Raw genomic sequence first — 13,731 nt, forward strand, 5'->3', positions numbered from 1 at the left:
AAAGCCCCTAGACATAAGATCATTTACCCCCTGAACAATTTGAAAAAAAAAAAAAGTTTTTCTGTTCCTAGGATATTTAAGTAATTTAATTATTCTAAAAGTATGAAAAAATTAATTTACCCCGTAAACAATTTAAAAATAGCATTGAATCATGTTAAAAAGATCATCTTATCCCCTAAATCTTAGGTCATTTTTTTTTTAAGCAAGGGAAAATTTGTCAGAACACTAATTTAATCACTCACGCTAAGCAGCAGATCAAATTAAAAGTTTTTTTACCATAAAAAATATCAAGATATTATTAATATTTTTTTTCTAGTGAAAAAAAAAGAAGAAATCACGAGAGAAATGACCTAATGTAACACGATTGGCCAAACCCAACACTAAAAATTAGCCACTCCAAAATGTTAATCTTTCCACTGCGTGTTCAATCTCATTATAGAAGCAAAAACATTCTGCACACACAGTACAAGTAAAAAGAAAAGCAGACAGCTTGTTAAAACGACAAACAATAGCAACAAACGCAACAATAAAAAGACGAGAGAACATGTTCAAATGTTCTATAGAAAAATGTGAATCTACAAACGGAAGCACTCAATACAACAAACAAGTCCAAAAGGCCATATATTTTTTCACTTCTCCCTATATTTATCTCTTAGGAAAAATGTCATGGTTCTAATGTAAATATACCTTCTCATATGGCTTCGCAAATGACTTAGCTAGAAACCAGCCCATCCAGCAGGTTGAGTAGCTGGCTTGCTCACCATAATCTTATAAGCACCTACACTCACTTCAGTATTGGACACTGGAATTTGGGAGCTGGTGGCTGGGACAGCTGTAAAATTCTCTAATCCAAAACCCCAGGAATCAAAATCGGATGTTAATTCAGCAGCCTGCTTATTTCTGGTGTGCATTTCTGGTTCTAACGGACTGTGGACTGTTGCCTTTTGAAAGATGCTGCTTCTGTGACTTCTTATCATCTGCAAATGCTTGCCATGACTTTGTCTCTAGGCTTAGGGTACTCCAGTCAGATTTTTCTTGCTGTGATGGGAATAAATAAAGTAAACGACATGGACAGACAGTCTCTATTGCAAATACAGTGGTGAAAACATTAATGAAAATAATACCGGAGGACTTGCAGATGGTTGAATTCTAGGTGAGGCTTGGTATTTATTAGGTGAGGGAGTTCTAGCAGCTAGAGTTTGCTTGAGCTCCTGTATCTCCTGTCTCTGGGATCAACAAATGGCAGATAGCCTTTCAAATTTCGAAGTTATTTCAGCCTTCTCAGAGTTTACCTGCTTCAGCTGCTCTTCAAGCTTCTCTATTTCAGCCTCTAACGTTCTTCCTTTTCCCCCTTTGTCACGACTAACTCTAGAGCTGAGCTTATTGCTATCAAATTCAGTATCAAAAGTATTAAAGTCTCATCTTGAAATAAACACGTGGCAGCTGGTTTTGATGCTTTCAGCCTTTCCATGCCTGTTTCTTCCTGAGAAAAGGTTAATTCAAAGTCATTGGAAGCACCATCCTTGGGCACATGTGATACATTACATTACGCACATTCCTCCTGCCAGCAAGATGGGTCTGTGCATTTTCCTGCTTAGCAGGACTAGTATTTTTGGGAAAACTGTAATTCTCTGGGTGACTCCTCTCTCGTTTGGTGTTATGTATAGATTCTTCATCGAAGTTAGGTCTGCTCTTGTCTTTGACGAACAGTGAGTCCTTTGCGAGCTGCGTTGACCAGAAAGCACCAAGCTGTCCCCACCTCCCCCAACCCTAGATGCAGGTGGAGGTGGTGGACTTCTTTGAGGCATTGGAGGTGACCTATTTGCAGTTTTTGCAATACCTAATAAATAAATCATTTCCACATTCAGCAAGGTCAAAACAAAACAACTTGGCTATTCAGTTGAATAGAAGTAACCAGAAAATATAAAACTTAAGAATTTACTAAAAAGTAACCAAGATGTTGATTAACTTAAAATTTTGAAGTTCTGAATGAATTTAACCAAGTTCAGACCTGATAATTTATCAGATATCAGATGACTCATTCTGGGAAAGGAAATAAATAAATCATTTCCACATTCAGCAAGGTCAAAACAATACAACTTGGCTATTCAGTTGAATAGAAGTAACCAGAAAATATAAAACTTAAGAATTTACTAAAAAGTAACCAAGATGTTGATTAATTTAAAATTTTAAAGTTCTGAATGAATTTAACCAAGTTCAGACCTGATAATTTATCAGATATCAGATGTCTCATCCTGGGAAAGGAAGTAACTAAACAGAAAAACAAACTTTGATTTATCCATGGAAAAAGTCTTCACCTCCATGTACAGCAGCAGATTGCATTTCAGGTGGCCCATCAGGCAGCTACTTCTGCAAATTAACTGGTAGCTGCTCATTAACACGAAACCATACCTACTTCCATGGGAAAATCCCAGCATCAGTAAGCAGAATGTTAGAATCTCCGTACCAGAAGCTGCCATGGATGTAGATGATCTAAAACTAACCTATGTTCATGGATATGAATTTCCAGTCAACCAAAGTGCTTGCCTGCATGATGTCTGGTCGGTCATCTGGTGATGCTTGAAGCATGTCACTGATCAAGGTTGTCACTGGCAAGTTGTATTTTAGTAAATCTGGAATATGATAGTTCCCATTTAATATTTGCAGCTTTGATTCTCCATCAAATGCACTCTTGAAGTAGCATATGCGATAGAGTAGACATCCAAGCGCAAGAAAAATGGCAGAGCAACTCTGGTCTGGTTGGGAAGGGAAAATTTGAAGGTTACTGAACTTAATAAAAACACACGATCCAATCCACTTACCCATATATCCACCTTCTCATTTATAAGATCTCTCCAGAATAGATCCCACATCTAAGTCAAGAAAAGGAGGAAAGACAGAAATCAAACACTTTCCCCACAAAATGACAATTTTTTTTTTTTCCCAAAGCACAGATCTCCTTCAACCTCAGGGGATCTATAGGCAGGTGGTGTGTGCTTCCGGATGTTGTCTTCTTTAATACCCATTTCTTCAGGCTTCTCAAAGCGTTTGTGATTTGTAGAGGTGCAACCAAAATCACACAATTTCCACGATCGATGGCCCCAGCAGAAGATTCTCAGCATTCGAGTCTCTGAAAATTGTGAAAAACAATTAACCAGTTGCTAAAAGCTTACTTAGCACTATCAAATAGTGCAATTTGGAAAGGGATAAAGATTATTCATGCAGGATACTTTCACAAAATTTTGAACAAAGGCTTATTGAGTTCAGTGTGTTTATCAAACTGTAGATTACAAAATTTTTGGAGATCACAATAACAAACATTAAAGCTGAACTTAGAAATTTACCGGTGAGCAATTGGCAGAGATTGAGAGTGCATAGCAAAAACAGCATCACAGACATCTCTAAATATGGAAAGGACCTGTTCCTCCTCAAAGTATCCTGCTCCACTGCTCTCCAGCACACTGAACAGAGATTTTTCACAAAATTCCCTTTGCCCTTCCCATATCTAAGATGGTATGTGCATAAAGTGTGACAACATTGGGATGCCTTTTGAGTGCTTTCATCACATTAATGTCCTTCACCACCAATTCTAACGATTCCTCATCATTGCATATCATATGCTTTAAAGCATATTTGCTTTGCTGCATGCACAGCATCTCGAGCTAAATAAACACAGGAAAACCCTCCTTCCGCAATGGCATTTCGGACATGAATCTTAAGAATGCCAACATCAAGAGAGCGACCTTCAAGCCCTGCTGGTTCTTTTTGAGTAAAATGTTTGAACCTCCACATGTTCAATATAAAGAGGAAGGTGGAAGCACTGCATACATTTATCGCAGGAGGAGGCGGTGTTAGAATTTTAATTTAAAGCCCAAAAATAAGTAATCCCAAACAAACCACATGATTATTGTTAGAAAAACAGTCCTGGAATCTTCAGAAGATAAGAATAAACCAGCAACCATGAACTTCTGAGTATAATTTAAAGCCTATTGGGATTAATATAACTCCACTCATTCCATGAAGCATTTCTCATGTATACGGACAGACACCCCCAGCCCAAACACAGTATTTCAATTCAAAATTACCTGGCAAGGAAAAAAAAAAACTACAAATTTGAAATCAACTTTTTACATAGACCATGTTGTCTAAAGTGCAAACTCAAGATGCCAACCACATTAAATTGATGTTAGTACTAGTTGAGTTGAGTTGAGTTGACTAAAGAAAAGAAGCTAACCCATTAATCATTAAGCAAACAAAAGAATGGCATGCATTTTTAAAATTTACTCAAAATGATAATCACCAAATCAAAATGTTCCAACCTTGCATAAGTCGTAATTGAGTACCCACTTAAGAAAAATACAATCTTTCAGTATTCAGGACCCAACAGTACAATCCGCAAGTTCCAAATTACCAAAAATTACCAACAGTATAATCCGCAAGTTCCAGATTACCAAAAATTAAATCATAAATCAATCATGTTCTAGAAAATGGATCTGACATGTCCCAATTTAAGATCCGCCATTCAAACTCTCATAAAACCCACATCACTTTACACAAGATCGATCTATTTATCTCATTATACATCAAAGATCTCAAGCCCTACTAATACTTTAAAAAAAATATTGAAAAAAAAAACTTTAAGCTACATATCCACAAATAAAAAGAAAAGAATGTACCTGAGAGAATCAAACGAGATTGGTAAACGATATTAGCTTAAACTGAATCCACCAAATTAAAGATCTACGATTTTTCTTTCTTGGATCTCGCAACATCAAAACAGATTCTTTTATGCAATTTTGTAGAGGGGCGGCAAATGGGCAGCTGCTAGGCTTGGAGGGGTATTTAAATGGAGGAAAAAAAGATATATGTATATATACAGAAATGAGCATGCAGGAGGAGGTGGTGGTGGTGTAAGGAGAATTTGACTGACGCTGTCGCAATATTAGGAGTGCGCGAACGTGACTTATCCGCTCGTTACATTATATTTGTTTTAGGCGCCATATATGAACTTCGTTTCATAGCTGAACTGGTTCACGTCCCTTTTTTTTTTTTTTTTTAATCCTTTGATACTGTTTTTTGCTTTAGACCTTTACATTTAACAAAGTTGTTTTGGAGTTACTTCCTCGATATTTAATTTAAATTCTAGCTATGCAAAGAATTGAGATTTGAATTTTTTTTAGTTTAAATTATTATATTAAATTTAATAATAATATTAAAAAATTATAATTTAAACATTATTTTTTATATTTAAAAAAAAATTGATTCAATCCACGTAAATAAAGCCAAGTATAGTTTGAGTTGAATTTCTTGTAGAACATGGTTTGAAAAAAATCTAATCTCAAATCCAAATTAATTCTAAATCCAAATTTCAAAACCCTAACCCTAAACACTATCCTCAAATCTAAACTACAAACCTAACCCCTAATCCTAAAATCTAACCTCAAATCCCTAGACACAAACACAGACCTTGAATTCTAACTTCAAACTCTAAACATTAATTCCAAATATTTTATTAAACATTTTGGAAAATTTCTGAAATTTTGTAGGCTTAGAATTTCTGGACTTATTCTTTTTTATTAAATAATAAGATTTTTTTCTTAAACATTTACAAAAGTTTAATATTTTCCTAAAAAATATTTTTTATCATTTTAAATTTTTGAGTGATGTTGAAATTTTTTAACATTTACTAATTTTAGAAAATATTAATATTTGTATTTATAAAATCATTTTTAATTTTTTTAATGAACAACTAGTGTTTCTCCCAACATTTAGAATATAACTAAATGTCATACCCGCACAATATCGCGGGCTTGTGGCATGTTTGTGCATTGTAGTGAATTTATAAAAAAAATAAAAAAAATTATATAAAAAAACTATTGGAATTCATAATGTTTTAAAGAAAAAAACTACAAAACTAAATTTTTAACCAGATTAATATTTAAAGAATAAAATGAACAAAGAAAATTTTATAAAAAATCATAACAAAAAAACAAAAAAAAAATCATGTAGAGAAATATTATAGTAATCTATGAGGAAATCTACAGTTATAATTCTCAACCAGCTTAATTTTAAAAATAATAAAATTGATAAAAATAATTTAAAAAAAAATCATAACAAAAAAAACATGTAGGGGAATACTGTAGCAATCTATAGTGTTTTAAAGAAAAAACAATAAAGCTAAATTTTCAACTATCTCAATATGAAAAAAAATCAACAAAGATATTTCTACAAAAAAAAACAAAAAAATAAAAAAACTATATGGAGAAATACTGTAGTAATACGTAGTGTTTTTTTTTTAAAACTACAAATCTAAATTTTTAACTAGCTGCATATTAAAAAAATAAAATTTAAAAAAAATTCTGAAAAAATTAAGAAAACAAAAAAGTGAAAAAAAATATGGAAAAAGTTGAAGCTGAATTCTCAACCAACTCAATATTAAAATAAAATAAAATTGACTAAGATAATTTTGAAAAAACACATATAGAGAAACACTGTAGCAAAACAAAAAACATATGAAAAAATATTGTAACAATACATAGTATTTTAAATAAAAAAACTACGAAGCAAAATCGATAAAGACCATTTAAAAAAAAAAGTCATGTAGGGAAACATTATAGTAATCTATAATATTTTAAAGAAAAAATTATAGAACTAAATTTTCAACCAATTTAATATAAAAAAAATTAATAATTTTTTTAAAAAAAATATAAAAAGAAAAAAGAAAAAAAAGACAATATGAAGAAAAAAAAATGTAAAGCCCAGAAAACAGAAAAGAATGACAAAAAAGGAGGACAAAAATACAAAAAAAAAAGGCACGAGGCATGGAAAAACTACAAACTTTCCTCACATATTTTAGAATATTAGTTAAATATTAAAGGAAAAGGTCACCTTAAGGAATTAGAAGTGTTGCATTAACGTGGACAAGTCCCATTGGTCGACAAAACCCAAGTTGTATCAAAATCATAAAGAAAACTCAAACGCTATATACAAATTATCCATTTATTTTTATATTTTAAAAATAATTTTGAAAAAAATTAAATTCATTTTATTTTTTATTTTCAATTAATTTTTTAACATATTTTTAAGATTTTTTGATGTATTTATATTAAAAATAATTTTTTAAAAATAAAAAGTATTATTTTGATACATTGTGAAAACACCTTTAGAGAAAAAGCCTAAAATAAAAACGCAAAACAACAACCCAATTCACCAATCCAAAACTATAAAAAAATAACTGAAAAAATCAAATAGTGAAAAAAGATTTAGAATATTTAAAAAAATTAATCGGTTCTATTCGGTTTTGGTTTTGGTTTTATAAGCCTAAAATCAAAAACCGAACCAAACCGAACAGTCAAGCCAAACTAAAACCAAATCTATTAGAAAATAAAAAAAAACTCAAAAAATAATATAATCGTTGATTTTTACTATAAAATAACTGAAATGAACTGAAACCATTTGTTTTTTTTTTTAAAACACAGTTTGGTTATTAGTTTAGATAAAAACCTCAAACTGAAAATAATTATCCCTAGTGCCCTTTACTTACCTTCCCTTTCTGCAACCCTTGACTAGTATATATTGTCGCTAGACGACGTCGAGTGACAGCTCCACTCTTTTTTTTTTGTTTAACAAAAAGAATAAGTTTTTTTTTATTGGGCCAATAAATTTTTTTATTAGAGTCGCCATCTAGTAATTTGAGGGAACTAGAAATTCAAAATTAGACACTGGTTCCAGAGATTCAGGTACTGGGTTAATTATGATTAAGGAGAGGGAGACACCACCCTTAAAACATCCTTTGAGAGAAAGGTTACCTTTACTTGTGTGTTTTTCATTTGATTCAAATGCTATTATATTTTGAGCTTATTTGCAAAAATTTTTAAGATGGTTAACGTCGATTTCTAAAAATAGAAGACACGTTAAAAATCAGTCCCTAAAATTAGGAGACTTTGTCTAAAATGTCGACGTTTGTCCCTAAAAAGGAGAGTTACATCTGATTTACTAAAAGTAATAGTAATGGACATAATTCATATTTGGTATTTAAATTTTTGATATCGGGCTCACGCGCGACTACTGTTGGAGGCAGCAAAATTTTTTGTTGAGATTCTGGCCAACAAATGGTCGATTCTGGTAGATCTTAGGGAGAGGATTCTGATGACAGTGGTTTCGTCTTCCGTTGATGGCTGATGAGGGAGAATTGTCGACTTGAAGCTCCGGTTGGCCGATTCTGTCGCGACCTTTTTCCAACCAGATTCGACGGTGAAAACACGTAAAACGGTCGGGGTTTTACTTTAGAGGAGGCGATGGCGGAGGCGATGCACCTTTCTATGGTGGTTTGGCGGCTTAAAACGGCCGGAAATGGGAGATCGGATGAGAGAGAGAAAATCACCGACGAGAGGAGAGAGAGGCTTTGAGATTTGCTACGGTGTGAACTCGAGCATGGTGCACCGATGTGTCCGAAGGCTATGAACCATTGGATTGCGGATAATGGATCGTGCGGTTGTGATTGGCTTGATCTGCAAGTTGATTGGACGGTCCGGATGGGCTTAGCTATGATCCTGTGTGTCGCGGTGTACCCAGTGTTTGGTACGCCTAATGACGTGGCGCAACAGGATCAAAGGGAAGATTATTTTAAAGGCTGAGATGGATTTGAGTTTTAATCTGGTGTGGTAAAGCCTATTGTATCCTAAAAAATCAAAGGCCCAGATTTAAACACTATTAGATCTAACGGTTGGGATATTTTTGGTATTTTTTAAATTGTTTTTTAAAAAAATCAATATTTTACTCCGTGAAGAAAAAGTAGAAAATAAAATTAACAGTATCAAATAATTGCACAAATAGTAATCTCTCGACCCGGTGGACTCGGTTTTGACTGAAAATAATGGTTTTGACCCGAAACAGCCTGAAACTCATTTTTCATCCAGTCGACATGGTGGGACCCGTATTAACCCGGTGGACTCGGGGACCCGAAATGGCCTGAAACTCATTTTTCATCCCAGTCGACATGGTGAGACCCGTATTGACCCGGTGGACTCGATTTTGACCGAAAATGATGGTTTTAACCCGAAACTCATTTTTTATGCCGATCGACATGGTTTAACTCGTATTGACCCGGTGAACTTGGTTTTGTTCGAAAGATACGGTTGACTCGAGAAAATATATTTTAAACTTTTTTTTCTTTTTTTTATTTTTGTTATGAATAATAAAATAAAATAACATTCGAGAAAATCTTAGTGAATCCAAAATTGGGTTACAACATATATAGTAATTTCACAGTCAAACTCTTTTATGTTTGATGTATAAAAGGATGATGTCTTTGGGTGTATTTGATTAAAAATCACTTTTTGTTGAGGTTTGTTTAATAAATTAAATTGTTTTATTAAAACTATGATTGAAATTGAGTTGAATAAAAAACAATTTCATGTGTTTGGTTAATATGCTTTTTATAATGAGGTTTGATTGTGAAATTACTTAAAATGACACACAAACACACACACACATAAAATAATCCTTGTACATTATGTTTTTCTTTTATTATTTCATCACATAAAATAATCCTTGTACATTATGTTTTCTTTTATTATTTCATCAAACTATTTGTAATTCTATCATGTACAAAAAAATCCATACGTGAAGGCTTTTGTGATCCTTAACTGTCTGAGTGAGCGAGCTACAAGATCTAGTAAAAAATCATCTGAAATAAAATTAGGATTTACGATCATATTCAGCAAAACCACATCATTTTACAATATATTAGGATTTACGATCATATTCAGCAAAAACCACATCATTTTACAATATACTTCTAATATAGTTATGTAGTGCCATTGATACAATTACAATCTCAACTTGTGTTTTCTATAGATAAGCATACATGTTTTGCAAAATTCTCCACATTTGTTTCCATACTCCAAAAGAACGCTCTATCATATTACACAATGATGAGTGTGTATGATTAAACACTTTTTCCAGACCACTTAGTAATCCACGACATCTAAAATCTTGTAATTGATACCTCTCGCCTTTATAGGGACCTAAATACCCATACTCATTGAGATATCCAGCATCAACTAAATAGTATTTTCCTGCAAATAAGAACAACATGCTATTTGTTTTCAGTAACTAAAAAAGAATATTATCTAGCTTCAATTATTAGCTCTTCAATTTATATCAAATCACAACCTTATGATGGTTTTGAATATTTTATACTAATACTACAATAAGAAAAATACATATATCATGCGAATTGCCTTCTCATCCTGCCCACATAAACATGCATGTCGAAATTACAAGCAGTCATGACGTTTTGTGTAAGTAAACCTTTTCTTTCAATAAATAGGATTTGGTTATTAGATAATATATAGGCACGAATATATATGCCATCAATTACACCAACACAATTCTACAAGAAAAAAAATAATGTAAGTAATTAAAAACATTAATAAAATAATTGATATTCATTTAAACAACAACAAAAATAAATTAGGTCTTACCTTGAAATGTGGCATATATCTTGGATTCATTGTAATCTCTCGTAGGGTCTTGGTAAATTGTGGATCTATAATAAACAAATATAATGATTTTAGAACTTCTTTTATATATCTACTAACAATTTCACTTGAATGTTGAAATCTCTTATGCACTTTCCTATTTGACCCCCTACTGCTATTGTATATTAAAACATTGCCAGCTTTTTAATAATGCTCATTCTTCTTGCAGGTTTTAAGCCATAATGTCTTTTTAAATCATTACACAAACTCAACACAGTAGTTGTGTCCATCCTTAACATGTTAACCTATCATTTCCAATGACCTCTTAAAACTTTAATCAACCAACACAACCTTGTATTGTATAAAACCATGCATGGTTCTTTATATATATAATTAATATAATACATGTTTATAGCTACAGCAATGCATTTAATTAATCTATTCATATCAAATTGTCTCTTTAAAAAAATTCACCATCATCATCATTACTATCATCATCGTCGTTGTCATCGTTGTCATTATTGTTGTTTCCCTCATCGTCATCTCTAGCATCAAAATTGTAAAGAAAACTCTCTATGAATTATCCATTTATTTTTTATTTTAAAAAAATTCTATGAATTATCCATTTATTTTTTATTTTGAAATTTATTTTGAAATTTTTTTTAATGTTTTTAAATCATTTTAATATGTTTATATCAAAAATAATTTTAAAAAATAAAAAATATATATTAATTTGATATATTTTATAAACACCAATTAAAAAAAACTTTAAAAACAGAATGCAAGACAATAACTCAACACATCATTCCCCTTCTTTGTGCCCTTTACTTGCCTTCCTTTTTAGAACCCTTGATTGGTATCTTTCTCTATTTCTAAAACTTTATAGTTCTTTTATATTTGATGTATAAATAGATGATGTCTTTATAGTTACATTTGACATGGAAATATTGAATCTTTATATGCAAAGATGGTGGGCTATACATTGCATATAATTGAAAGGACTAGGCCTAGAGAAGTTATCATTAAATAATTAATTCAATTTAAAAATTTATGTTTTTAGGTAAAGTTTCAAGATATGATTTGTATAGTTTTCTAATATATATTTTCAAGTGAAAGCCTTTTAGATTTGAAATTTACATATATTTACATTATTTTGTACTGAATTTTTTTGTCAAATAAAATGAGGTGATGAAATTACATGATGAGATTAACTATCAGACCTCATATCTTAACTTTGTAATTCAATCACATTTGTTATTATTTATTAATATATATATATATATATAATTCTTGATTTATTTTATTGAACACATATATAAACATTCTGATTTATGATTAATTTTTTTTATGGTATAAAAAAGTTAACAATGCCAAAATCTTTTTTGCATTAAGAAAAATTATTTCATCTCACAACCTAGTGCAAGAATCAAACTAGTACAGTAAACTAAAAGGAATAGGGCTCATTTAAAGAGTGCAATTCATTTGAAGCGTGCATTTTTTTTTTTTTTGCATTTTGGCTTTCATAATTTATTTTTTTGTAATTTCATCATTTTAAGTTACATTGACATGTTTTTATATATTTAGATTTTTTTTAATTTGCATGCTTTTATATATATATGATATGTCGAGAAACATCCTAACAATTAATTAAAACTTTCTTTTGTGAAATAGTGCTTTAGCTTGTAGTTAAAAAAGAAATTAAAAGATCCATTTAGATTTTAGAGCAGAAAAAATAACTTTAAGGAAAAAAGAATAGACTCATTTAGATTTGAGTATTGACAAGTTCTTTTTGCTCTTCAAATTTCAATTTATATATTGTTTGGTACTTGTTATTTTTAGAATATACAATTTAATCTTAAACTTTATTTATTTTACATTTCAATAAACTCATTGTTGAAAGATGAAATTAAAAAAATAAATAAATCTAAAAACATGACACAATAAAACAACTTAAATCTACTTGGGTTAACTCGCAAACTCGTGGCTCGAGTCATGAGACCGAGATAATCTCATAGAAAGCAAATGAAAACAAATTATGAAGCCTCATTCTTAAGTAATCTAATATTGAAGGATGAAATTAACAAATAAATTCAATTTTAAAAAAATTAAGTCAAAAAAATTAAGTCTCCAAATCTATAGCATATGTTATGTAACTAGGGTAATCATATAAAAAGCAAATTGTAATAATTAAAAAAAATAAAGAAAAAAACTTGAGTTAACAAGATTAACTCGTCAATCTATGACATAAATCATGAGATTGTGATAACCATATAAAACAAATTTGCAACAAATCATAAAGTCTAGTACCTGAGAAACCAAATATTAAATAATGAAATTAGAAAAAAAATAGATAAAAGAACAAAGTTAAAAAAACATTGTTGCAATGTATAGTGTTTTATGAGATGGTGTAGGAAAAGGCACCATATATTTTAGTTTTTTTTTAATTAATGTCAATAATAATAATAATAAATGTCTTTATGAAAAATACTTTTTTTTATTCCTTTTAACCAATTAGGCTATCTATTTCTTTGAATAGTTTGTAAAGTTAGAAAACAAAAGAATTCTATTTTAGCTAGTACTAGATTATTTATCCATTCTATGTTGTGGGTCAGATCAATTTTTTTAATATTTAAAAAATATTCATTCATTACTAATATTTTTTTCTAGTAGAAAAAAATTAAACCATATTGGGGTTAACCTAATATGACCAAGCCAACATTGTGGATCAAAAAACAATATAGATTATTGATAAAAATATAGTTTGAATAAAAAGAAATTCTAGATGATATCTTTAAAAAAAATAAATAAAAATAAAAATATATTAGATTGACCCGGGTGAACCTGCCAAATCCACAACCTTAGGCATGAGACCATGATAATGCCATAAAAAGCATTTCAAAACAATTATAAAATTTAATTTTCAATTAACTCAATGTTAAATGATGACAATGAAAAACAATTCAATTAAAAAAATTAATATGAGTCAATCTAAGTTAACCTTCCAAACTTGTGACACGGACCATGATATCAAGATAACTCTATAGAAAAAAATCAAAATAAATTATAAAATTTAATTTTCAACAAACCTAATGTTGAAGCATGAAATTGAAAAAAAATTAATTAAAAAATAACTCTAGTCAACTTAGGATAACCTTATAAAAAACAAATAAAAAAATAACTCGAGTCAACCTAGGTTAACTTATCATACCCAATATAAAAAAATAAAAATAAATTAAGAAACACAATT

At 30.4% G+C, this 13,731-nt stretch overlaps 1 protein-coding gene across 1 annotated transcript; it reads right to left on the reverse strand.

Moving 5' to 3' along the window:
* Positions 1-906: 906 nt before the first annotated feature.
* On the reverse strand, positions 907-4,810 carry LOC105137820 (Protein kinase superfamily protein). Its single transcript, XM_011043708.1, is given in 12 exon segments — positions 907-1,038; positions 1,125-1,755; positions 1,758-1,840; positions 2,319-2,412; positions 2,548-2,730; positions 2,823-2,873; positions 2,967-3,093; positions 3,095-3,130; positions 3,345-3,488; positions 3,490-3,632; positions 3,634-3,820; positions 4,677-4,810. Coding segments are annotated over 10 exon segments (1,281 nt in total). The 5' UTR covers positions 3,793-3,820; positions 4,677-4,810; the 3' UTR covers positions 907-1,038; positions 1,125-1,494.
* Between the last annotated feature and the right edge of the window lie 8,921 nt (positions 4,811-13,731).

The sequence above is a fragment of the Populus euphratica genome, unplaced genomic scaffold (genome assembly GCF_000495115.2).
Source record: "Populus euphratica unplaced genomic scaffold, PopEup_1.0 scaffold71.1, whole genome shotgun sequence".
Classification (NCBI taxonomy): domain Eukaryota; kingdom Viridiplantae; phylum Streptophyta; class Magnoliopsida; order Malpighiales; family Salicaceae; genus Populus; species Populus euphratica.